The sequence below is a fragment of the Camelus dromedarius genome, chromosome 14, assembly GCF_036321535.1.
Source record: "Camelus dromedarius isolate mCamDro1 chromosome 14, mCamDro1.pat, whole genome shotgun sequence".
NCBI lineage: Eukaryota > Metazoa > Chordata > Mammalia > Artiodactyla > Camelidae > Camelus > Camelus dromedarius.
Genome location: NC_087449.1, coordinates 4012320 through 4039231, shown reverse-complemented (window position 1 = coordinate 4039231; position 26912 = coordinate 4012320). Strand labels below are relative to the sequence as shown.

The 26912-nt window shown below is 40.9% G+C and overlaps 2 protein-coding genes and 1 long non-coding RNA gene across 7 annotated transcripts in view; 1 reads left to right on the top strand and 2 right to left on the bottom strand.

Annotated features, from left to right (window-relative positions):
- The window catches only part of KYAT3 (kynurenine aminotransferase 3), a 57669-nt gene extending 56157 nt beyond the window's left edge, over nt 1-1512 (bottom strand). For 3 of the 4 annotated variants that reach the window (XM_010974665.3, XM_010974667.3, XM_031465539.2), the window contains exon 1: nt 1452-1506. The gene's annotated coding sequence lies outside the window, so the exon portion shown is untranslated. Of the gene's footprint in view, nt 1-1451 lie in introns of all 4 variants that reach the window. The other variant, XM_010974668.3, reaches the window with a different exon arrangement.
- LOC105084525 (uncharacterized) lies at nt 1507-20098 on the top strand. The gene is made up of 4 exons (XR_010383765.1): nt 1507-1621; nt 3506-3595; nt 18316-18422; nt 19026-20098. It is a non-coding gene; the product is annotated as an uncharacterized LOC105084525 (long non-coding RNA).
- Nucleotides 13403-26026, bottom strand: LOC105084527 (guanylate-binding protein 1). Of its 2 annotated transcripts, XM_064493369.1 has the most exons (11): nt 25868-26026; nt 23809-24008; nt 21826-21953; nt 20682-20791; nt 19890-20086; nt 19064-19306; nt 17930-18210; nt 16992-17204; nt 16114-16216; nt 15684-15877; nt 13403-14555 (listed from the first exon to the last, which is right to left on the bottom strand). In XM_064493369.1, the coding sequence occupies exons 2-11, from the start codon at nt 23996-23998 to the stop codon at nt 14442-14444; spliced, it is 1773 nt and encodes a 590-aa protein (XP_064349439.1). In that variant the 5' UTR covers nt 23999-24008; nt 25868-26026; the 3' UTR covers nt 13403-14441. The 2 variants fall into 2 exon arrangements, with proteins under 2 accessions (XP_064349439.1, XP_064349440.1); XM_064493370.1 differs by lacking the exon at nt 16992-17204.
- Between the last annotated feature and the right edge of the window lie 886 nt (nt 26027-26912).

The following is a 26912-nucleotide window of genomic DNA, read 5'->3' as shown; positions in this document are numbered from 1 at the left end:
TTTCCACTGTGTTTTTCGCATTTATTTTTAAAAACAATGTTTTATGAAGAAAATCAGGAAATTGTCAATCAGGGTGATCTAGTAAACCTGATTATGGCATATTATACATAAGATAAACTCCAGAGTCACATACACATGATGAACAGAAAATTAAACTATTATCATTGAAGTAGACTTTAAAAATAAAGATACAGAAGATATGCGTGACATAGTTGGGGTGACCTGAAGCTGAGAAAGCTGATAAATTGCTGGAGGCAGAAAAAGTGAGTAAAGCCGTGGAGTTGAATTATAGTTTGAAGCGCTGGACTTAAATCCAAGTGATCAATTTATAACCACTTGGCATACAGGAAGGAGAGGTAGGCAGAGATTTAGTTAATTTCACAAAGTCCAGAATGTTCAGGTTAACTGCAAGCAATGAAGATTAACATGAGGTGACCGCAAAAAGGGCCAGTGCTAATTAACGCACAACCCAGGTTCAGAGTCTGACCAGCGGAAAGACTCTTTCCAGTTCATGCTCTGGTTGGTCCCCTTCTAGCCTGCTCCTAAGGCTTACTGCTCCAACAGAGGGCATGCAGGAGATGAACAAGGTCCTGGCTGCGGAAGTACAGCGGGAATAACACGCCTAAAAGCAATATGGTAGGATAAGAACGGGAAAAAACAGCATATTGAGCCGGCACAAGACTTCAAGGAGACTTGGTCCTGGAACCGCCGTTTTGTAGAACTGGGATTCGTGTGATTGATTGTAAACTTCGGCAGAGGGAAGGGGTATGGCTGACTAGGCAGGAGTTGGGGTTCAGCATCACGTGGGTTAAAAGCACCGGCTGACGAGTGGCCGGGTGTGGAAGGGGCGAGCTGCCCCAGCTCCGCTCTCAGGTAGCCGCGGAGGAGCCGCGCCGGCGAGACCCCTGAATTTCCGCACCGAGTGGGGGGCTCCCAAAGCAACAGACTGCACCGCTTTTCTCTCCTATCTGAAAACTGTGGATTCCACCAGCATTCATGTAAGCGGCCAGTCAGCAGCCACCGTATCCTCCGTGAGGAATGCGGGTTAAGGGTGCCCTGGAGTCGTGTCAGCCTCCCACGCCGTTTACAAAACGCCCCATTTGCAAAACCAAGAGCACGAGGGGCAGGCGAAGCCCAGCGGCAGGCGTCTTACCCTGGAAGGCCGGTCACCCCAGCGCCATGCCCCCTCCGGAGGAAACTGAAAGGCCGGCGCTGAGCCTCGGCAGCCCGCCCTGCGGGGGCCAGGGCCGGGGGTCAGCCGCCCAGCCCCGCTCCCCCGCCTCCGCTCGGGAAGGCGAGTCCGAGCCCTGAAGGAAATCCAGCCCCGCCAGGCGCGCAGCCCGGCCAGCCCACCCTAGCCAACTCCTCTCCGTCCCTCCCGGCCTCGCTCCGCAGGGCTCCGCACGCCGCCGTCACCCAGGCCCGAGCGCCCCCCAACGCAGCCCGCTCACCTTGCTCCAGCGAACGCCTCACTTCCCGGGGCTCTACTCTCGCGAGGGCTCGAGAACCTGGTGAGGCGCGCTTCCGACGTCGGGGCGGAGCCTGGACGCAGATTGGCTGAGGCGTCGCGGGGATCGCTGACTGGACGCAACGGGGCTGCGCAGGGAAGAGGCGATGAAGGGTGAGGGGCCGAGGAGACAAAAGGGGCGGGATGGAGGGCGCTGGGTTGGAGCTGGGGATTGGCCGTGGGGTCTGGACTCGGGCGCCATTGGTCGTGTGGAGAGCCGGGCTCCGGGATTGGACCCAGCAGGTGGAGGTGCGGAATCAGATCAGGGCGGTGGGATAGAGGGGGCCTGGGTAAGGGGGTGGGGTAGGGCGGGGCCTGGGCTGGGGATCGAGTGTGAAATTTAGGTCCAGATCTCTAACAGGGTGTATGTGACCAATCGGACTGGGGCGGGTTATAGGGTGAGGACTGATTTGGAAGAAAAGGCAAGCTGTGGGTTCGCAAGGCTTAGGCGAGGGGAGGGCTGTGTTTAGAAAAATGTTAGAGAGGGAGGGTATAGCTCAAGTCTTAGAGCACATGCTTAGCATGCAGGAGGTCCTGGGTTCAATCCCCAGAACCACCTCTAAAAATGCATAAACCTAATTACTGCCCACCCACCCCACCCCCCGCCTGATAAAATGAAAATAATTAAACAATACAATAATAAGTGAATGAAATATTCAATCTTATTTAAAGCAATCTACAAAGAATGAGTAAATAATAAGCAGCAAATGTTGTGATTGATGCCTGCTTCTAAGTTTTGGCGATTATGAATAAAGCTGCCCTAAACATCCAAAAAGAAAGAAAGAAAGAAAAATGTTAGAAGTAGAGTGTGTGGGAGAGTTTGTATTTGCATTTATCACCTTATGGTGGCGGTGAGAAAAAAAGTGGAGAGGAACTTTACATTCCTGAACAGTAAAACGAGTTTGATCAGAGAACTGAGAGTGAAAGGGGGAATGAAACTGAGGAGGAAAACAAAGGGCACTTTAAAAGTGAAGAGGGAAAACTGGGTAAGAGAAAACGGAATAGGGTGAATTACTCCTTTCCTGAGGGTGAAGTTAGCTACAGGAGAGCTTCTGTTAAGAATTTGTAATCAGATTTTGTAGTTGGCTTTATTCCTTCGATAACTATGTAAGTTTAAAAAGCTAAAGCTTTAATCTGTTCTTAGAAATAATAATCTACATATGTTAAAGTAAAACCAAGTGCAATATGCTGTATATATGTATTTACATGCAATATAATGTGTATGTGCAATTGAACTGTACTAATTCTACCTAATAAAACTGAAAAAGGGAAAAGAAGCAAAAAAAAAAAAAATTTGTAATCAGATTTTCTTCCTTTCCTCTTTTATGAAGATCGGAGGATAGAATGCGGGAGGGGCATAGCATTGTCATTCAAGTCCTGGAGAAAAGACAAAGATAGCCTTTGGTTGAAGGAATACACTCCAAGTAGGTATAGGGAGGTTCAGAAGACCTCTGAATGGAGCAATGATTGTGTACAATAGGGGACCTACCCCTAGCTTGTGAGCCGCCGTGAGGCGCGTTCGTTTGTCAATACTCTCCCGCCAAAAGGCCACTGAGAACACATCTGTAGACAAAAAGTTGAGTTTATTGCTCGCTGCAAAGATGGAGAGCACACTCCTCGGGGAACCGCGGGTCCTTTCAAAGAACAGCGTGTTAGAAGAGACTTACAGGATTTGGGCTTGTATGAGGCGATTTTGGGGGCGAGTTCAAGGAAAGGGAGATTCACGCTGTTCTGGGTGCTCTCAGGAAGTGGGGGTAATTATTAGATTGGGTATCATAACATAACACATCTCATGTAGAAGTACGGAGGGACATTGCCAGACTGATTTTGTAATTGATAAAAAAGTAACAGCTTTCCTAGCTAGGAGAGGAGGAAGTTTGGTGTTTAGTTTGCAAAGACCTTGTTTTTCATCTGTGTTTAGACAAGATTATTACGTGATACTCTCTGTTGTCTCACTTCATCATAATCAGAGAGTGACTGATGTTGGTGTTCTGTCAGATTGTTGTATTTTGCAGGGGAACAGCGCGGCTAGTTCCTAACAACACTGAAGCCTTAAAGGGTAAATGTCAGCTGACTTCCTGATGCCAGGTACTGCTTTTCTTTTTCTCATATTTAGAAATTACTCGAGTAGAGAACATAGGTGCGGAGGCTTCTGGGGAAAATGAGGCTCAGAAAGTGTGTGTCTCAAACCTGAAAGAGGAAGAAACGGGCAATAGACCAGTATATTTATATACAATGACCTCAGATGGTGATAGGTGCTCTGAAAGAAGCAATGAGGGGTGGAGACCACAGACAGTTTCAGTAGGATAGCAGGAAAGGCTTTTTTTTTTGAAGAGGTAACATTTGAACCCAGAATCGAATGATGAAGAGGCAACCTTGCAAAAAATGATTCTGGAAAGGAAAATGGCAGTTGAAAAGGCCCTGGTTTGGAAACAAACTTGGCATGCAAGGAACAAGAGAGAGACCAGTGTGTCTACAGCACAGTGATCCAGGAATAAAATCTTTAAGATTTTATTCTGAAAGAGCTGCTGGAAATCTTAGGCAGAGGAATAATGTAATCTTAATCACATTTTTTAAAATGTTCCCTGTTTGCTTTGGAGAAGAGCCCTGTAGGTGGGCAAGAGTAGAAGCAGGAAGGTCTGTTAGGAGGTTGTCAGAGGGACAGCTGATGCTGACTGGGCTAGGGTGCAGCAAGGGAGGGAAAGAGGGCTGAGGATCGCAGATTCACTCTTAACCATCCACCATCACCTCCACTTGGTCTCTCCTAATTCAGACACTCTCTGATTACCCTCTTCAGAGTATAAACTGCCAATCTCTTGCTGAGGTGAAGGGGGACCAATTGGTGGGGTGTGCAAACCTGGGGTGGGGATCTGGGATCCAGCGGTTTCTTAGAAAGGCCTTTATATGAGCCTCTTGTGTCTTGTCTTGAACCTTTGGGGTTTCTTTGGTGGTAAAATCTAATTGCCTTTTTGGCCGTCTTTGTGACTGGTCTAGGATTCAGCTTATTTGAATCTGCTGTTGATTTCTACCTGCCTGTTTGCTTTCTAATGTCTAGAATCTTATTTTAGATTCACTGTCTTTCCCCTTGTTTTTGCTCTCATGGGGTTGTAGCTTAAAGGAACCTCCCCACTGTTATTTCAGTGGGGCTTAGGTAGAGAGAGAATATAGATGTGTTTGATTTGCCATCTCTTGTCGTTATTGGTTCATTAAATGACTGAAGGACCAAATGCTGGGCATTCAGATACTTTGTTCATGTGTGAAATCTTATGTCATTTATACTCATGTTGGTGTTCAGAAGAGAAGTCCAAGTAACGCCCTGGAATGAATGGCTGATGCGTATACTTTTCTTATACCTCGTTCCCATTTGTTTTCTGAATAAAAAGACGTTATCTCCCTTATGTAGATAAAGCCTTTTCCATTGCTGCACAGAGAGGACTAGAAATACTCTGAAATACAGAAGACAGAAGGCAGGTACAGCAAACTGCCTGGTTCAAATCTCAGTTCTGCAGTTTTCCAGCTGTGCAACCTTGGGCAAGGTACTTCATTTCTCTGTGCTTCCAATTCCTTATCTGTGAAATGTGGATAATAGAATGTTACTTATAATGCTATTTTGAGCATTAAAAGACTTAGTAGGCTTCAAAAACCTTAGAATTGTGCCCAGTTCTAAGTACTATACAATTGTTCCTTAAGAAAAAAAGGAGAAAGAATCTTTAGGATGGGGCTGCTGGTTGTGCCCCAGTATTTAGTAGTCTCTTCTTTAGCAACAGAACCCCCAAATTTCAGCAGAGTGTATGGGTGTTTGGTATAAAGACTGCATTTCCAGCCTCTATTTTCGCTGGGTGGACCAGATGACTAAGTTCTGGCCAATGGGATCTGAGTGGCAGCTATATATGCTGCTTCCAGGAAATGTCTCAAAGAGATCCTGTGCCCTTATTGCTCCCATGGTTTGTGGTTTCCTTACCATTCAAGTGCGAACACGTTGGCTGCAGCCCTCTCGAACCACCAGGTGGAATCTTCAAGTTGAAGATGGTAGCGCAGTAGGATGGGAGAGAAGGTGCCTGAGCCCTGATGGCATGCAGCTACCACCTTAGCCCTAGACCTACTAAATTTGCGTGAGAAAGAAATCAGCCTCAATTTTGTTTAGTTCTTTTACATAGGTTTTTGGAAATGCAATCATAGTACGGCTGTGATGGTTTACCGCCGCCGCCTCTAGTTTGCTTACCAGAGGCATCTCACTTCACTTTTACGTGGCCTTCCAGGTGACAACAGAGTGACCGAGAGGAGATCAAAGTGGAAGATATTAGCAATGTCTTTTTATCTGGAAATGCTTCTCAAGAGGCTTTCTAGTACTTGTAAGTACTGAGAGGCAGGCAGGCAGAATTATGTTCTTTCTTCACTCATAATTCTCAAGCAGTACCAAGCAGGACCTGCTCCAGGAAAACAGACAGCTAAGCCCAGGTTTGTAAGTTCCGAAGCCTCTTCTGTCTTACTTTCCTGCTGTCAAGGGTTACGTTCTTGAAAGTAGATCTTAAGCATTTTCCACACACACACACACACACACACACACACACAGACACACAGAGAGAGAGAGAGAGAGAGAGAGAGAAAAGAATTAACTGTTAACTGTGAGGTAATGGATGTGTTAATTTTCTTGATCTTGGTAATCATTCTACAATGTATACATATACATTTATGGAATCATCATATTGTAAACAATTATATTTGTCAAAAAAGAGTTATGTTTAGTTTTCAGCCTCATGTAGCTATTTTAAATGCAATATTTTCGTGCAATATTTTGAGTATGTGTATATATTAATGCTTTCCAGCCAGATTATAATAGCTGTACAAACATTAGTTTAAGTATTTCAAAGACAATAATAGAAATTGTACATTTGCCCACAGAAACGTTGCCCAGGGTAGCTGAGTAGCTATTTATCTCTCTGTCTGCCTATCTTTTCACATACACATTTGGCTAGATTTGTAGCAGTTGAACTATTACCATTGATTACTCAAGATGAGAAAGTTTTCAGTGTCGTGGAACAGTTTTTAAAAGGAGAAAATGAATTTTGACTTTACAAATCAGTTTGGTAGGAAAAAATCCATTCAGAACATGAAGGCTACATGTAAGATACAGCAATAAAAATTGTCCTTGTGGAAACTTTGACTAGTACTGGGCCCTTCAAGACAAGAATTAGGTCTGTGGCTTCTGGCTAAATGGTGTTAGAAAACGCTGCTATACCACTAAGTATCAGTGCATTAGAACCTGGTAGAAATTGCTCTTCTCAGCAAGGTGTTGTGTTTCCTTTTTCAATCTGACTTTGCCTCTGGAATTCCTAGCTCACATTTATGATGGAGCTTTTAAGCTTTCAGAAGCCTGTCTCTTAGGGATTTTAGGCAGGTTCTCAGCTCCTGGAAGATGTCTATGGCAACTTCCCTTTGCTTGCCAAATTGTCTTAGTGTGCAGTGTCCGTTTGGCACTGCTGCTGGTCCAAAGTCATTACCGCAGGCTTCATACCAGGTAGATCTCCAGAGCAGTGGCAGGAACATAAATCAGCACCAGATACTTTAGGTCTGTAAAGAAGGAATAATGATGAAATACTTTGTGGAGAGAAGGAGGGAGAAGATGCCTTTCTAAATGGTACAAGACTATAAATAGCTATAAAATTCCAGAAACATGCAACATGACATTTAATAATCACATGGTAAACTTTCAGGGAAAAGTGTCAGGGATGCAGTTGGGATGATAAACAGTGTGATAAATATTTATTGTATGGAGGATTTACTATGTGCCTGACACCTTTATAGATTCTGCTGATTCCATGATAAAAAAAAGACAACATTTCTGCCCCTCAGGATCTGATGTTCTGCTGAGGGAGAGAGGCAATGAACAAACCGACCCAGGCCATATCTGGTAGTGATAAATTACTGTGAAGAAAAATTTAAATGATGGCCGCTAGATGGAGCTCATTGCCTTCTCCATTTCTTTCACTTACCAATCCACTCAGATGATTAACACTGGTAAAGTTATGTTTTAGGGTTAGGTAATCCACCTTTTGCTTCCTTAGTTTGTCTCTCTTCCTATCTCTCTCTCCCAATTTGGATTTTTTTTTAATTTGCTAATTGATAGGGCAAAACATAGTTAAGACATATGGAGGCGTCATCTGAGATATCTTGGTATAGGGGGATAAGATCAGCTCCTTCCTAAATCATAGAAATCCTCTACTTCCTGGGCATTTAATTTTATGTATTTATTTGTCTAATTTCTGTATTGACCACTAGATTGTTAGCTTCTGAAGAGAGGGACTTCGCCTGTGTTTCCCAGTCCTTGGCAGAGTACATGGTAGGTACTCAACAAATGTATTTTGAATGAATGAATCCCTTTAGCGTGAACAATTGCTGTCTTCCAGGTAGCCTCATCTGACTTTCTAGGGGAGTTGTTCTGGAGTTAGGTTGTAAAAAAAAATCTGTGTAATAAAAACTGGGTGAGTTTGCCTGTCTTGTGTTTTATGACTGCCTCTCTGTCAAGGAACTCTCGGCAGATGGGAAGAGATATGTGTGTTTGTATATGATAGGCAAATTATTTGGGTTCTGAGTTCCAGCCCTTATTTTTGCCTCTTTCTATTTGGATAAAAGCCCAACACAACAATGGATGTATTTTTATTGCTCAGTGGAATTTAACCAATGTTGAGCACATGCTTTTGTCAGGGTTAACTCTAGAAAATGGGTATTAAACTTTCTACTCTACAGTGAGGGGAAGCATCATTGTAGAAACTACGATGGAATCTAAGGAGATTCATGGATATATCTTATAATCTCTTGGTCTTAGAATGGTTTTCAACATAGAGATCCTGTCCATGTTTTGTTAGATTTATATCTTAAGTATTTCAATTTTGGGGTAGCTATGGTAAATGGTACTGCTTTTCAAATTTTGGTCTCCTGTTCATTGCTTGTATATAGAAATGCAGTTGAAGATTGATTTTTGTGTGTTGATCTTGTGTGTCACAACCTTGTTAAACTCACTTATTTGTTCTAAGAGGTAGACTCCCTAGGAGTTTCTGTAGGTATGATCATGCTATATGATAAAAAGGATATTTTATTTTATCCTTTACGATCTATGTGCCTTTTATTTCCTTTTCTTGTCGTGTTGCTTAAGACTTTCAGTATAACGTCAAACAGGAGTGGTGAGAACAGACATCCTTGCTTTGTTCCTGAGATAGGAGCCAAGCATTCAGTTTTTCATCATTAAATATAATGTTAGCTATAGGTTTTGTTTGTAGCTGCTTTTTATTAGCTAGAAGTTCACTTTTGCTCCTAGTTTGCTGGGAGTTTTATCAAGATAGCTGTTATATTTTGTCAAGATTTATCTGCATCTATTTATATAATTAAGTTTTTTTTTCTTCAGACTGTTAGTATGGTGAATTACATTAATTGATTTTTGAACTACTCTTGGATTCACAGAATAAACCCCACTTCACTGAGGTGCTTTATATATTGCTGGATTTGACTTGCTAGTGTTTTGTTGAGGATTTTTGCATACATTTTCATAGGATAATAGTCCGTAGTTTGCTTTTTCTGTGCTGTTTCTGTCTGATTGTGGTATCACAATAGTGCTACGCTTGTAGAGTGAGCTGGGAAACCATTCCTCTTCCATTTTGAATGGGTGTTATTTCTTTTTAAATGCTTGGTAAAATTCACCAGTCAGGAAAGACTGTCTGGATCTAAAGAATTGTTTTCCAGATTTTTTTAAGTGGCTTTATTGAGGTATAATGAATATACAAAGAACTGCATACATTTAATGTGTACAGTTTGATGAGCTTGGACACATGCAAACACTCATGATACCATCACCACAATCAAAGCAATAGACATATCCTACACCTTCCAAGTCCTCCCCTTCCTTTGGTGTGTGGTGAGTACACCAAAAATGATTTCTACTCTCTTAACACATTTCAAAGTGCACAATACCATATTTTTAAACTGTAGGCGTTATGTTGCACAGATCTCAGGAACTTACTCATGCAGCACAACTGAAACTTAGATCATGTCCTCCAGGTTTATCCGTGTTGCAAATGGCAAAATTTCCTTCTTGTTTAAGGCTGAATAATATTTCTTGGTGTGTATAGATCACATTTTCTTTGTCTGTTAATCTGTTGATGGACACTTAGGGTGTTTCCATATCTTGGCTGCTGTAAATAATGCTACAACAAACCTAGGAATGCAGATACCTCTTTAAGATCCTGATTTCAATCTTTTTTTGCATATGTACCTGGAAGTGGGATTGTTGGGTCATATGGAAGTTCTATTGTTAATTTTTTTTGAGGAATGCCTACACTATTTCCATAGCTGTTGCACCATTTTATATTCCTACTAATAGTGTATAAGAGTTACAATTTCTTTACATCCTTGCCAACATGCATAATCTTTTCAGGCTTTTAAAAAATAATAACCGTCTAATAGGTGTGAAGTGATAGCTCATTGTAGCCTTGAGTTTCATTTCCTGATTATTATTGATGTTGAACGTCTTTTCACATACTTGGTGACCATTTGTATATAATCTTTAGAGAAATGTCTGTTCACATCCTTTTTGTAGTTTTAATCAAGTGATTTGTTTTTTTGCTCTTGAGTTGTAGGAATTACTTATATATTGGAAATTAACCCTTTATCAGATATATGGCTTGCAAATATTTTCTCACGTTCTACAGGTTGCCTTTTCATTCTGTTGATTGTTTTTTGTTTTTTGTGTATTTTTGGCAGGAAGATATAATCAGGTTTGCTTGTTTGTTTGTTTAAATGTTTGTACTGGGAATTGAACCCAGGACTTTGTGCATGCTAGGCACACACTCTACCAGTGATGATTGTTTCTTTTGTTGTACACAAGCTTCCTAATTTGATGTAGTCTCACTTGTCTATTTTTGCTTTTGCTGCCTGTATTTTTGGTGTTATATCCAAGTAACCAATGCCAAGACTAATGTCAAAAAGCTTTTGCTCCATTTTCTTCTAAGAGTTTTACATTTTCACATCTTATGTTGAATCCCTTAATATATTTTGAGTTTATTTTTGTATGTGGGGGTCTGGTTTTATTTTCTGCATATGGATATCCAGTTTTTCCAATACCATATTTTTCATCACCCAACAACATAAAATAATCTTGTATTCAGAACATCTTAATAAATCTGCATACTGAGGCTGCAGGACACAATGACAGTGTTTTAAAAATCAATTGAATTGTAGTTTTCCCAGCACCATTTGTTGAAGAAACTATCCTTTCTCCATTGTATATTGTTGGGACCTTTGTCAAATATTGGTTTATACCTGGAATGCAAGGATGGTTCTCCATACACAGATCAGTAAATATGATACACTACATTAACAGAATGAAGGATAAAAATGATATGATTATCTCAATATATGCACATATAAGCATTTGACAAAATTCAACATTCTTTTATGATAAAACACTCAATAAATTAAGTATAAAAATAAAGGTTCCTGAAAGTAATACAGGTCAAAAATGACAAGCCTACAGTGAACATCATACTCAAGGATGAAAAGCTGAAATCTTTTTCTCTAAGATCGGAAATAAGACAAGGTTACCCATTCTCATCACTTCTGGTCAACATAGTACTGGAGTCCTAGCTAGAGCAATTAGGCAAGAACAAGAAATAAGAGAAATCTAAGTCAGAAAGGAAGAATAAAATTATCTCTATTTACAGATGACACGATCCTATTTGTAGAAAACCTAAACTCCATAAAAACTGTTAGAACTAGCAGAAAAGTCAACAGAGTTACAGGATACAAAAATCAACCTACAAAAATCAGTTTCATGTCTATATACTAACAATGAACAATCTGAGAAGAAAATTAAGAAAACAATCCCATTTACAATATCATCAAAGAGGAATAAAAATTTTAGGAGTAAACTTAACCAAGGAGGTAAAAAATGTGTACAGTGAAAAGTATAATACATTGATGTAAGAAATTTGAGGTGCAAATAAGGGGAAAGACATTCCATGTCCAATCCCATGGATTGGAAGACAATGTTGTTTAAAATGTTTGTGTTACCCAATCTGCAGATTCAATGCTGTCCCCATCAAAATCCCAAAGAGCATTTTTTTAGAGAAATAGGAAAAATTATTCTAAAATTCGTATGAAACTATAAAAGACCCAGAATAGCCAAAGCAATCTTAAGAAAGGAAAGCAAAGTTGGAGTTGGAGCATTACACTTCCAAATCTCAAAATATGTAACAAAGCTACAGGGTAGTGCTGGCATATAGACATACAGATGATGGAAATAAGAGGCCAAAAGTAAACCTATGCATATGCTGTTAACTGTACTGCTGCTGTGGTCAGAAAAAGATGCATGATGTCATTTCCATATTAAATTTGTTAAAACTTGTTATATGACTTAATATATACCTCTCTTGGAGAATGTTCTGTGTGCACTTAAGAAGATGTTTTCTGTTGCTGTTGAGTGGAATGTTATAGAAGTCTGTTAGGTCCATTTGATCTGTAGTGTTATTCAAGTCTGCTGTTTCCTTTTTGATTTTCTGTCTGGACCATCTATTCATTGTTAAAAGTGGAGTATTGAAGGCCCCTAGTATTACTGTATTGCTGTCTATTTCTCACCTCTGATCTGTTAATACTTGCCTTATATATTTAGGTACTCTAATGTTGAGTGCATATATATTTACAAGTATTATGTCCTTTTGATGAATGGATCTCTTTGTCATTATATAATGACCTTTTTTGCCTTTGTGATTGTTTTGAATTCAAGTCTATTTTGTCTGATATGTATACAGCTACCCCTGTTCTCTTTTGGTTACCATTTGTGTGGTATATCTTTATTCATCTTTTCACTTTTAGCCTGTGGGTGTTCTTAAAGCAGAGGTGAGTCTCTTGCAGGCAGCATATTGTCGGATCCTGTAATAAACGTACTTTAATGTACAGCTAGATTGAGGACCGTTGGTGAAAGCAGTGTGCCTTCCCGGGGAGAGAGCTGTATTTTGTTTCTGGAGATGATATAGAGAAAGCACCGAACCAGAAATCAGAGGGTTTGGGATCTAGTATAGACCCACGCTACCAACCTAAGAAGGAAGTTGCCTCGTTTCATTTAGTTTCAATTTTCTTATTTTCAAATGGTTAATAAAGAAACTCTATTTGCTCTTGAGGACAGAGTTATTCTTTTCTATCGTGAAGTTTCTTCAACTAATAAAAATGTATTTGGTTTATGCCTTTGTTGCAGGGCAGCTTGGAAAATTCAAGGCATATCTACATCAATGTTCCATCTAACAGGCTGTGGGTCTCACCTGGTCCCCTGTGAAATTGCAGTACAAGTAAAGAAACACTGCTTAGCAACACTTGCCCAGCTGTGGAAGCAGGCATTCTCCATCCCGATGGGAAGGAAGGGGATTCAATGGAATAAAAGGTCCCAAGCAATCAGAAAAAGCAGGTTTATTAATGTCGATTTAGTGGCATCAGCTGCTTCCCTGCTTTTCCCTCCTCATGTAATATTTTGAAACACTGCATGATATTTTCAGGATGCTAACATAGACAATCTAATGCATATGTTCCTTACAAATGCAAGCAACGTAAGGCAGATGCATAGAACTTTGACTAATGTTTCCATAAAGCAAGTGTCTGCAAACTATGGCTTGTGAGTGCCACCTGTTTCTGAAAACAATGTTTTATTGGAAGACAGCCATGCCCATCCATTTACGTATCGTCTGTGGTTGCTTTGTGGCAGAGTTCACTAGTTGGGCCAGAAACTGCATGGCTCACAGAGGCCATGAAGAGTTACCATCCAGTCTTTTACCGTAAAGTTAGCCAAACCTTACGGCTATATAGACTAAAACCTTATTTTCTGGTGGAAAACATAAAAAATCAGAAACATAAAGCTCAGTGAAGCATAATTTATTTCCAGCTTGAAAACAATTCTTAATCTCCTTAAGAAGCAGCAACCACTTAGGAATTTTAACAATTGTGAGAAAGTCCATATATACCAGGTAATACCGAGAGTGTTGTTTTACTGGTCAAAAATGTCAAAAAAGAACCCATATTCTCTTGGGGGAAGATAAGCAGGCTTTCAAGTACGACTGTGAAGAACTGGGAAAAGACAGCCTAAACTTCAGGGTTACAAACAATCTCATAATTCAGTTAGCTCAGTTTCCTAACACGGTATCTGTCACCATTTAAAGTTCGTCTTTGCAAACTGTAAATTGCTGGGAACACACAATGCATAATCGCCTTCCTGTTACTATGTTTAGTCCAGTGTCACTTACCTAAAGTTCTAAAGAGCCCCATTAAAACTGTAATCTGGGTGAACTGAGTAAGAAGGGAAAGTTGCTTCTCCAGCACCTTTATTTATGACCTAACTCCTACTCATGCCAATGGTTTCTTCCATCTTCCTATGGAAATTCTGTAGCGATTCGAGAGCTCTATATTAGGTGATTTGCTTTAGCGTGGAATCCACTAGTGAGCACTGACTATTCCCAGTGCCCAGGAATGACACCATCACCCACAGCCTGAGCAGTCCGGAAACAATGGTGCACTATATATTGCCTTCACTAAGAAGCTAGAATGGTTGTTCCTGACATGGGAACCTGTTGTGCACTTGGCCAAACTCATGCTCAACTATGTCCCAAGATTTTTACCTGAGACTTTACCTGGTCATCTAGAAGAAGAAGCTCCTGAGTGGTACCAGCTTATGATACCTCCAGGGTTGGCAAGAGGTGAGATGCATCCACGTTACACGGTTTACAATACTGTGAGGAAGATAGACGTGATTTCACCTATTACTGCATGACTTCGGAAATTTTCGTGTTAAAAAATATAAGACCTAATTATTACCAAGTGTGGTGACACTTTTTCTAGATTCTAAACTGCTTGAGGAATGCCTTGGCTAAGAGTGACCAGGAGACTGCTATTCTTCAGTTCTTTAAATTAGTACACAACTTGGTCTTTCTTCCATCTTCTGCTGGAGCTTCTGTATTTCATTCTGAAGCTGTTTGTTCTCATTTCGGAATCCTTCTTTTAGTAGTCGGGCCTGTTCCTAAAAAGGTACAAATGGAGACTGAATAAAGTATAGTGTTAAGTAAGTCTCTTAACTTCTATCTAGTATCCACATTCATGGATTGTAAAAAATATTTGATTTCTTCTTGAAAGTTTCTCTACTGTACTTTTTATTATACAATCTCTTGGGCCTTCTAGCTCTTTGATCACTTTTCCTGAGTCTCCTTTGTTTAGTTAAGAAAGATTTTTGTCTTCTGTTTCTCAATATGTTGATAAACCTAAATTACCAGTCCTAATTTTTCTCCCAATATTGTGTACCACCTTTGTGTGCAATCTTAATGATATATTTAGCTTCAAATCCTGTTTATGGATTTAGACTATTTTATACACACACGTACACACATAGAGAAATAAATAATTTTCAAAATCTGATAAAGTATCTGAATCTTAGATCACGGAATTTGATCTAAGCTTCCACAACTTGGTGGCAGGGACAGCAAAATACAGGTAAGGTAAGGGAATCAGGGCCCCATAAAGACTATAGTGGATTTCTGCACATAATTCCCAGCTCAACACGTACTAGGAGCAGGACCTAGAAAACACGTAGGAGTAACACACTGACACACAGGTGTGAGAGTTAAGGAGCCCCTCTGCTTATAAAGGTTCTCTGAGAGCTGAAAGTCATACTAGGTGTGACAGAAAAAAAAAGTTAAAAAGATTCCTCTTAAGTGGTGCAGATAGTTCAGACATCTCACCAAGCTGTGTGACCCTATAAAAGTTGTTTATTATTTTCTGAACCTCTGTTTCATCTCCTGGGTAACAGAGACATGGCAGTTTTTGCTTCATATACGATTAAGCAAGATCAGAGATGAGGCGTTTTTTATAATGTGTAGCAGGAAATAGCTACCACTGATCGAAGGATATACTGAGAACGGACTGGGTGTGACATAACTGCAAAACAAAAACAAAAACAAAAACACAAAACCTTTTAATAACCAGACGTTGGCAGGGGCCAGTTTGGGTAGGCAGATGGGGATTAAAAAGTACAGGTGAGCAAGCGAGGTCCTTCTTCTGGGGTTCGTGTCCTCACTGCCACGGCAAATTTGTGATCAGGGAGAGGGGAGAGAAGACAGAGTAACAGGAACCTTGCGGCGATGCAGTTAATTACCTCAAGTTTAAGGGAGAGGGTTCTCTCTTGCTCTTTCCGCAGCTGCGCCCTGTCTTGCTCCATCTTCTCCGTCAGCTGCCTCACGTGTTCCTGATGACTCTTTTCTTTTTGTTCCATCATCTGCTGATTCTTTATTTGCATTTCCTCCAGCATTTTTGTTGCAGCCTGTGCTGCTTCCGCTTTCGCACGTTCCACTGTCAGGAGGAAAGGGAGAAAGAAACATGTATGTGGGTGACCATATTGCTTCTTTCTTCCGTGTGCGCTGATCTGGCATTGTTGCTACTGACTGCGTATACCCAGCGCGGAAATGACTTCAGCAAGTAAGAGGCATCTTATGTCATCCCACTATAGTTCAAGGATTGTAGGTTCATCCAGTTATTTGAAGTTTATGGGCTTCTGGGGCTATCTGGTCTCTTGATTCGCTCCTCACCTTCAATCAACTTTTCCTTCTCTGAGAGAGTCTGGTCTGTCTGAAGAATTGCGTCAGTCACAGACTCCTTGGACTTCAAGTATTCCTGAAGAACCGCTTCAGCCTAGGACCCAGAGAAAATGGAGTAAACAGTAGGAAATGGCTGTGAGCACTTACTTGCCCACCATCTTTCCCTCTAAGAGTTGCTCCTCTTGGCCCTGGTGTGCCCGGTGGTCAAGATTCTCAGTCACTGGGGTGAGCACGAGCTCCAGGCTGGCCAGGCTTGGCCCCCTACTGAGCAGAATCCTTTATCAGGGACTTAGATAGACACTGAGATGCTCTGTTCTTTTTGACCGAGGACTCTAATTTTGGGGCTGTGGGTGCTGTGGTCCCAATGGGGTGAGCACGCTGGAGAGTGAAGCCACCATGGACAAAGTGGATCAGAAGAAAGAGGGTGAGGAGGAGAATGGGAGGGAGGGAAGTGTGGGCTTAAGTGGAGCAACAGACAGTGAGATATGCGATGACATTATTTGAAATCTTGGCTACATCGATCCTTCAAGCAGGTTGATAGCTGAACTGATGAATTACCATTTTTGCTGAAGCAACTATCATTGGGTTTCTGTCTCTTGTGACATAAAGATCCAGCTGTAATAGTGGTCTACAAGAAATACCTGCTGATTAATCTGATAATCCAGTTTCTAACTTGATTGTGAATTGAGTGCACTCTCTCGGGTGAGCATATAGGCTGCATCTGGTATAACAGGCTCCCTGTCCGTGGTTACTGAATTAGAGCAGGAATGCTGTCAGCCCTGTACGTGCGCATCCATGTGCAGTATGCTTAGTCCCATTGGTGTTTCAAGGAGGCGTGTCAGCAGCTTCCCAGAACCAATCCCGGTTACCTGTATTCCCTTCCTGGGCTCCTGGTCATACTGTTTCTTCAGCTCCTGTATCTTCTCCATGAAAAGACGATACCCTCCTGGTTTAGAATAAACCCCCTGTTTTACACCTTCTTCTAGAGGAGTGAAAATATCCTTAAGTAATGCTTTGCAACGGTCTGATGATTCTTTAAGATTCTGTTTACAAAAGTCATCTCGCTTTTTGTTTAGCTGGGCCTTTAATGTAAAAATAGGAAGTAAGCAAAGTAGGGAAAAGATGTTAGCTTGACCTCAGAATTTCTGGAAAGGCTCCTCCCCACCACCAGAAAAAGCTCTGTGACCCCTAGAGAAACTTGCAGGCACTCAGCCGGGCCGTATCCTTCCTCCTGATCCTGACTTTCTACAAGTCCCTTTCTGCTTGGAAGTGGAGTTCAGAGCAGAGATTACTAGCTTTACCCTACGCCTTTGGGGATAAACTTACGCATTATGAATTGGACCAGTGATTAAATGTGAAATAAATGGGGCTCAACATAAGCCTGCTCAAGATAAATGAGACTACAGTTTTCTTTGCTTTTGTCTACAATATCATGTCAGCCTGATAACAATGAGCATGTAATTGGATCAGAAGCTCTGATGGTTACTTATATGCATGTAATTAAATTAGAGTGAAGATTAGATTACTCATGAAAGAAATAAATTTTCAGTCCATCATAATTAAGTCTACCATAATAAAACTGGTTCCTCTTTTTAAATAACAAATAGTGGTTGTCACCATTTAAAAGTCTGGGTAAAATTGCTTTTGCCAAAATAAGCACCCATTTCATTTTCTAGTAGTACTTTGCTTTCCAAGAGCCTAATCTGTATAAACTTGAGAAAAAAATGACTGCTAATTTCTTTTGAAATAAATGGTCTACATCTTTGAAGGAACTCCTGCCTCTCATAAATCAGAAGAGCAAATATACCGCTAATTTTTTCTGGAACACTTGGTCCACATCCTTAAAAGAGTTCTTCATGAAGACTGTGATGGCCTCTCTCTCACAGGCCCCGTGCAGGTCCAGGAGCTCCTGGAGGGTTTCCGTGGGCAGCTGCACCTTCTGGTCCATCTGCTGGTCATAGTGGGCAATGGCCTTTTGCACTGCGGCCGAGTTCTCGATCTCAGCCAAGGCCAGGACTGCGTTCTCCATGCAGGGAAGATCCCCACTGCTGATGGCACTGACATAGGTCAGCACCAGGGTCTCCAGACCTACGAATAAGGAACAAATGATGACGTTTATTGTAGGTGGGATGAGTAAAGATTCTATTCTGTGTGATCCTGACCATGTCTATTACCAACCGTTTGCCTTAACAGCATCCATGTCCTCAGCATCACCTGGAAACTTGCTAAAAATGCAGACTCTCAGCCTCTGCCCCAGTTCAACTAAATTAGACCGTCCTCTTTGGCAAGATCCTCAGGCGGTATGTATGCACATCGAAGACTGGGAACCTCTGTTGTAGATAGCATAGGCCTGTGTTTACTGAGTGCATTCACCTTACTCCCAAGCACTGTTAGGACAGAAACCATACCTCTCTCATTGAAGTCTGTATCATCAGCCGTGGTAAGTCCATGGGAAACCCTGGGTGAATATGTGGGGAACAATTCTAAAGGAGTCCTCCTTGCTTTTTGTAGCAGAGCATTAACCAGCAGAGCTTTCTGGGATGATGGAAGTGCTCTGTATGTGCTATCCAGTAGGGTAGACACTAGCCACGTGTAGAGATGAGCCCTTGAGATACAGCTGTGTGATCATTATGCTAAACTTCTTTCATTTTAACTTAGATTTAAATTTCAATAGCCACACCTGTCTAGTGACAGCCATACTGGACAGGGCAGGTCCAGCGTCTAGGACACTAAGCTCTTAGAGCTTTTTCCCTTTGGCCTTTCCTATCTTTTCTCACCTAAGAAATCTGAGTGATAAGGTCTATTAGAAATGTTGGTGCCATCTAGAACTTAATATGCTGATAGCAGTAGGTTTGCATTTTTCAAAGCTGAAAACTAAGGGGATGTTATACACTGTCCTTTAGTCTTAACAGCGAGAGGGAAGACTGGGAAGAGGACTCACGTGGTCCGTTGACCTTGATGCCTCCTGACAGAGTCTTAGTTTTGGAATTGCTAAAGATGTAGGCGCAGAAGAGTGCAGCTTGGTGCACGAATTCAGAGTCCAGCTCATCATCACGCAGTTCTTCAAGCCGGCTAAGCTGCTTCCTCTGAGTGGGTCGATCAAAGATAAAGCATTTCTTGTTTGGGAAGAACTTCCGGATACAGAGTCGAGGCAGATTAAACATTTTATCTTTTTCACTGGTACCTGGAAGAAGATAAAAGAGAATTTGCCTAATATAGGGGCGTACACACTTTTTCTGAATATTTTAGGCATTTGCAAGCCAGATGGTCTTTTTTCCAAGTACTCTATCTGCCATCACAGCATGAAGGCAGCCTTAGATAGTCTATAAGTGAAGGGGCATAGCTGTTTTCCAGTAAAACCCTATTTACAAAGACAGCTGGCCGGCTGGATTGGCCATCATTTGACTGTGGGCCATAGTCTGCCAACCCCTGGACTAATGCACTGTTCATGCTTTTATTTAATTTCTTCAAATACATGACCATTCTACTCCATAATCTGGCTAATTACAGCATTACAAGCCCTAAGAAGATCATATCAATCTAGGCACAGCACAGGGAAAGGTAAAAGAAAAAGCAACTCTTTCTTAGAACAAGAGAAAATAGTTCAAAATCAAATGTATTAGTTCAGGTATTAAACGAGTTCTCAGGTTAAGTAATGGCCCCCGAGAAGAAATAGAAAACATAAATACAAGAAAACTGGATAGAAAACTAAAGAATGATAGTTTTGGGTGCTGACCTCATTTACCAGTTCTCAGTCCCCTTGTTACCTTTCTTCAGCTTGAGTGAATTCTCCAGGTACTCGTCTGGTGTGATACACTGCCCATCTGTTTCCAAGTCTAGGGAGAAATCCCTCAGCGTCCACACAAAGTCTGGAAAGAAGCTCACAAAGTCAGCTGAATCCTCAACCCCGTCCTCCTCAGGGGAGGATTTTGCCCTGATTCTATCTGTCAGCTCTGTCACATAGCTGAGCAGCAAATTCAGGAAAACTAGCATAAAAGAAGAGTGTCGCCTCTCCTACGGTAGTTCCACATATTCAAAACTGTCGTTTTGCGTTTGTCCTTTCTTTTTTTAACGGATACAAACTATTCTACATAAAGTAGACAGGCAACAAGGATTTACTGTAAAACACAGGAAACCACATTCAACGTCCTGCAATCACCCCCAATGGAAAATAATATGAAAACAACCACATATACACCTGACTATCGTTGCTGTACACCTGGAACTAACAATGTTGTAAGTCAACTATACTTCAACTTTTTAAAAAGCCTTGATATGCTCCAAAGGGCCCATGCTATTTTGGCACTGCCAGTTTGCTGCCAGGGACATCTGGAGGGGGCTCTTCGCCTGGGGAGCAATGCTAGGCTTACCACCTTTGTTCTTAACCCAAGTATCAATCCTTCAGTGGGTACATAGGACTTTTTTCCCTGCCCTTGAATTATTTTTTATGTTTCTCTTTTTGGGTCTGATTCTCCAGGATTCACAGTTAGGCAGCTATCTTTTTTAAATACAGTCCTCTCTTCTGAATGTGATGCTGTTCTGGACCCCAAAAAGGATACTGTAGTTGGTCCATGGCCTGCTGGTTAATGGTTCCCATACTATTGTATACAAACGTGCTGCTTAGCAATATTGCTAGGGCAAAGATCCAGGAGTCATTCTGGTTGTCACCCTGGGAATCAGAACACATTTGGGCCAAGATTATATTTCATTGTCATGGCACTTTCCAGATCAGCAGGAGTAAAAGGATGTTCCTTTAATTAGAGGTTTTTTAATTTATTTTTTTAGACTAATGACCTATAAAAGGAAACCAAATCTAAGCAAAAATGATTCTCAGTAGGACTTGAACTTCGTTTCATCTATTTATTTATTTTTAGAGGAGGTACTGGGGATTGAACCCAGGGCCTTGTGCATGCCAGGCATGCGCTCTACCACTTGAACCACATCCTCCCCCAGGGCTTGAACTTTGAATAGTTTTCTGATTGGGATTTTTCGTTTACACTAATTCTGACTAGACCCTCTTAAGATGATTGATAGATAATTGCAAAACAAATAGTCAATGTTGTTAGACTTTGTAAGACCTTAAGTATAATTTAAATTTAAATTTTTCTCTTCATTTTTACAGAAAATTGTCTTAATATAAGAATAATAATACTTGGATCAATCATTCAGCAATTATTATGCACCTAACACTTCCCACTACTTACCTTATGCAATATTGAAAATAATACTATGAGGCAAATGTAGATCTGTTATATGTGTTTTACAGATCAGAAAGCTGAGCTTAAAAGAGGTCAAATAACTTGTGATGGTCACTGCGTTACTGACAGAGTTTAAATTTAAAGCCAGGGGTATGTGATAGAACCTGATCCCTTAACTAAAGTTCTTTTCAGGATAAGAGTCATTACGCTGATTTTATTTGTGCTACCTTTATGCATCTGAGTTCACTGGCGTAGCCTATAACCAGCCTATCATTAATAATTAGAATACTCTCTACTGACCACTATGCTGTGCTTCTAGGGTTCTGCCTAATGAATATTTTCCTGACCCATAGTTGTTAAGATTGGTCTCATGGCACATACACAGAAATGAAAAAAAAAAAAAAAACATGATTGAGTGCAAGCTTTTATTTAAAGAAAAATTAAATCTTGTAGAGACTATTCAGAGATGGGGGGCTTATTCCAAAACTGAATCCTCAATGCTTACCTTCTCCACATCCCCCAGGCCCTCAGTGTCAAGCAGAACTAGAGTGCGGTTTGGCTTCTGGGGGTGAGGCACACACCACATCCAGATGCCCTTGGTGTGAGACTGCACCGTGGAGCCCAGGGAGAAGCCTGAGAGGGGGCGTGGGGAGAAAAGAGGTGGAATTTTAATATCAGGAGGTCCTGGAAATTGAGATAAAAGTTAATAAATCAACTTTAGGAGAGAGAACTGAAATCACAACCAGTATTTATCTTACTTAAAATCAAAGAAGCAGGGAAGTTAAGATATCAATCAACACACTAGAAATAGAAGGAAACTAACTCAACACAAGAAAGGTGCTGTATGCAACATTAGATTCAATGGTGAAAGACAGAAAGCTTTCTTTCTGCAAAAATTAACCAAAATGGATCAAAGACCTAGAATGTATTAGCTAAAACTATAAAACTAAAAGGAAACATACGTGAAATGCTTCACAATATCGGATTTGGCAATGATTTCTTAGATATGACACCAAAAGCATAAGCAACAATAAAAATAGACAAGTTGTCCTTCATCAAACTAAAACTTTTGTGTATTAAAGGACACCATCAACACAGTTAAATAGGTAACAAATGGGAAGAAAGTATTTGCTAGTCATGAATACATTAAGGGAACAATATCCAGAATATATAAAGAATTCCTACAAAAAACAAAAAAGCAAATTAAAAAAACAAACAAATTAAAAAATGAGCAAAGGACCTAAATAAGCAATTCTCCAAAGAAATTATTCAAAAGACTAATAAACACATGAAAAGACACTCAGCATCACTAGTCATTAGGGAAGCACAAATCAGAACCATAATTCTCTTGTAATAACCTATACTGGGAAATAACCTGGAAAATATATATATAACTGAATCACTTTGCTGTATATCTGAAACTAACAATATTGTGAATCAACTGTACTTAAAAAAAAAGACAGAGCAGCCAAACGTGTATTGTAGATCCTATGTGAATCTTGAAAGTTAACAGATATGTATAAGAAAATTGGAAAATGTAAAACTGAATGAATATTTGATAATATTAGAAAATTATTAATTTAGAAAACCACAGTGAGATACTTCAGACCCATTAGGACGGCCAAAAAAAGAGAAAATACCAAATGTTGATAAGAGAAATTAGGACTCTTGTGCATTTCTGGTGGGAATGTAAAATGGTCATGTTTCTGGGGAAAAGTTATGGTGATTTCTAAAAAATTAAACATAGAATTATCATATGATCCAACAATTCCACTTCTTGGTATATACCCAAAGTACATGAAAGCAGGGACTTGAACAGATACTTGTAACCCCATGTTCTTAGCAATGTTATTCATAAGAGCCAAAAGGTGGAAGTAACCAAGATGTCCACTCACAGATAAATGGATAAACAAATTGATATGCACATACAATTATTCAGCCTTAAAAAGGAAGAGAATTTGACACATGCTACAACATTGATGAACCTTGAAGATATGATGCTAAGTGAGATAAGCCATCACAAAAGGGAATATAATGTATGAGTCCTCTTACATGAGACTCCGAGGGCAGTCAGATTTATAGACAGCATGTAGAAAGATGTTGTCAAGGGCTGGAGTTATTGTTTATTGGGGTACAGAGTTTCTGTTCAGGGAAACTCATGGAGATGGATGGTGGTGATGTTTGCACAACAGTGTGAATTTACTCAATGCCACAGAACTTAAAAATGGTTACAGTGGTCAATTTATGTTATGCATATCTTACAACAGTTAAAAAAAAGGATAGAAAAAAGACAAAATGCAAAATGCAAAGAGGCATGAGCTGATTCTTTCAGATCATAGTGAAGATATGAGCATAACTGTGATTTGAAAGTGAGCTTTCAATATTCCTCCCCATCTCTAACTTCCTCTCTTCCTATCACCGTCCTGAATGCTGGGAGTGTGGGTGGGCAGAAGGGACTCAGGGAGACTCTGCTGGTGTCCTCACTTACCCTTGCTCTTCCCAGCCAGCTTGTTCATCAGGTAGGATTTGCCTGTGCGGTAGAGGCCCACGATGGCCACCACCACCACTGGCTGCGTGATGGCAGACAGGATGGTCAGAGCTTTCGGATTAGCCACCAGTCGCCCATTAGTGTTCTCAATGAGGCACAAGGGTTCTGGCATGTGGATCGCTGAAGCCATGTTCCCTTGTCTGCAAGAAAAGAGATGGGATGAATTAGAATTTTTAGTCTAAACGGATCAAGAACTTCCACCAGGTTACTTTGCATTCAGAAGGAAGGTCATAAAATTCCCCAACATGGCCAAAAGTTTTGGGTCAATCCTGAGGTAGAAGGAGGAAAGATCTGTATCATTTTAGAAAGTTACAGAAGTATTATCAAACTAGTCCATTAAAAATATTGATACCACAGTGATTTATGAACAAAATCTTTCATTTAGTTTATCATGGAAAACTTTCCTTTAGGATTCTCATTAAAAATTTTATAGTAGACATTAAGTGGAAAGTAAAATTGGATTTAGAGGAATTTGTTGTACATCCTACCTATGTGTGAGAAATTCAGTCGTGTTTATTCACTAACCCTTACTAGCAATAAAGACTTCCATGAATAAATGTTCCATCATTTGATGTACGTCTTTGAACAATTTCCAGAGATTTTGAATGTGTCCCCACCCCCCACCTACAAGTTAATGCTTATTTTTGCTGGAATGAGAGTCCAAAACTTCTCACACTGCTATCTTGGAAGTGGAACCAATATCACTTACTATTGCAAATTTTATAAAAATGTATGACCTTGTGAATCACGAGGCTAGGGACCCTTTCGAAGCCTTGGTGTGGGCTTGTGTGAGCAGGGGTGCTGACACTTAGACTTGATTAGCTTCCCAATAAATCAGCCTCCAGCTGAGGGGGGGTAAACTGCACAACTCTAATCACTGCACGTTGCTAAAACTCATGTTTGCGCATATATGTGTGTGTGGTGTAATGGAACAAAAGACAACGGAATAAAGATTAGAAGATCAGGAGGCAGATCAGGAGAGCAAGAGAGAAAGTTGCTCAGAGGACATACCTATTTTTCCAGCCATACACTTCCAAGTTTTCTGTTTCTTCTTTTTTTCCCTTTTGGTAGAGGAGAAGGAGAAGCAGGAAAAGGAGAAAGAAGGGTAGGGGAGAGGGTCGCGGAGGGGAGAGGCGGGAGGGAGCTGAAAAGAAGAGAGAAAGCTGTCAGACAAGTGGGTGATGAGGAAGCAGGCGCCTAGCCAAGGAGTTGAGGGGAAGAGTTTCCAGAAGGCAGGATCAAAGCTCCTTGACAGCACAGAAGGGACAAAGGAAACAAAGATGGTGCCTTTAGTGCTGCCCCACCGTGGATTCTTTAAGGAGGAAACTTTTTAGCAAAGCAGTGGGGCTGAACTCAGTGCCTAATGGGTAGGGAGTGAGTTGGCACCAAGAAGCTGGACCTAGTGAACCCGCACTATTTCTAAAAGCAGTTCTTTGAAATGAAGTTCAAATACACGATTGAGGAGTGCGGTCTCTTCATGAATCTACACCTTTCACTTTGGTTTCAGGGTTTTTTCTTTGTCTTTAGCAATGTGAGTGTTGTTTTCCTGCTTCTCATTTACTATTCTTTCCTTCTCATGAAAATAACTTATTTATAGCCCCTTCAGTTCCTTAGCTGCAGGCAGATCAGTATTGAGCGAGTTCCATCAAAGACAGCAGTAATTTAATCATATTCCCAGTCAGCTCACACAGCACCAGCAAAGAAGAAGACAGTCCTCATGCATTTCAAGCTCTTAGGTTAAGCCCCATGTCCTAGGTGCTTAATCCCACACCAGCACAGTGATGACACAGGGCAGACAGCAGGGCTCCATCTGACCTCGTGGCGCACGGCACGCTCAGCTGCAGCCGACCTTGATGCTGGTCATTTTTTAGAAAACTAGCTGACCTTTATAAATCCCTTCCCACCCCGCACCAGTTGTAACATGGGCTCCTTTCCCCAAGGAGAGCTCCTTCAGCCCTGGAGCGAGAGCTGCTCTGAGGACAAAGCAGAGAGGTCTTACCTGTTTTCTTCTCAGTTCTGCGACTTCTCTGTCTCTCGCGAGGTGGTTAGCCTTTTATCTCACCCACCCAAAGTCATGGAGCGCTCCTGACTTCTTTTAGAGTGCTGACAGTCAGCAGTAAAGCAAGCTCTGTTATAGACTTCAAGTAAAATGAAATTGAAAGCATTGAGTACAAAGCAATGACTCACCAACCATAAAAGGAATTTTTGGAAGCTATGCTCATAGGAGGGTACATGGATTGGGCACAAGTTCTCAACTAGAACTTTCACATTATCTTTTTTTTTTTTTTAAAGAGATCTTAGAAACCATTTGCTGTTTAAAAGAGTGGCTATTAGATATTTAAATATAATGGAATGTATTTCAGGATTGGGGGTCAGTTTGAGAAAGCCAGAAGGAGGAAGCATATTAAATTTTAGTTTTAATTTCCTTAAATAATGGACACACCTACAGTGAACTTGGCTCCTCATTGACGCATATGGTGAGGAAAAGGACATGTCTTGTACATTCATGAACACACAGTACCTGGAACGGAATACCCCGTGCACAGGCAGGAAGGGGCGCCAAGTATCGCACACGTGTTCCAGGCTCAGCACTGACGGCGCTACATGGGTTCAGTAACTCACATCTCATAACAAACATTTCCCCGCCATTTTACAGAAACTGAGGCACAGAGAGAGTTAATGTCTTGTCCCAAATCACAGTACTGTAAATGATCTCACCAAATCATTCTTGATCCCAAACCCTCTTGTTAAACCAGTTCACTGCACTGCCTTTCTGTGTTTGTGGGGTAAACAGCAACAGAAGGAGCTGCTTTATTTGTTGACTGTTCTCTAAGAGTTACATGTATTACATGCCTCGCTCAATCCTAACTACAACTGTGCAAAATAAGTGGCGTCGTCTCCATCTTATAGTGAAAACAATGAGGCTTACAAACAGTGAGGCCTACAAACAAACAATGAGGGAGGGTAAACAGCATGCCTGTTCAAATTCACTAAGCAAGTCATCGATGTGGGGTGTGAATCTGAAACCCTGTTTACCCTTAAAT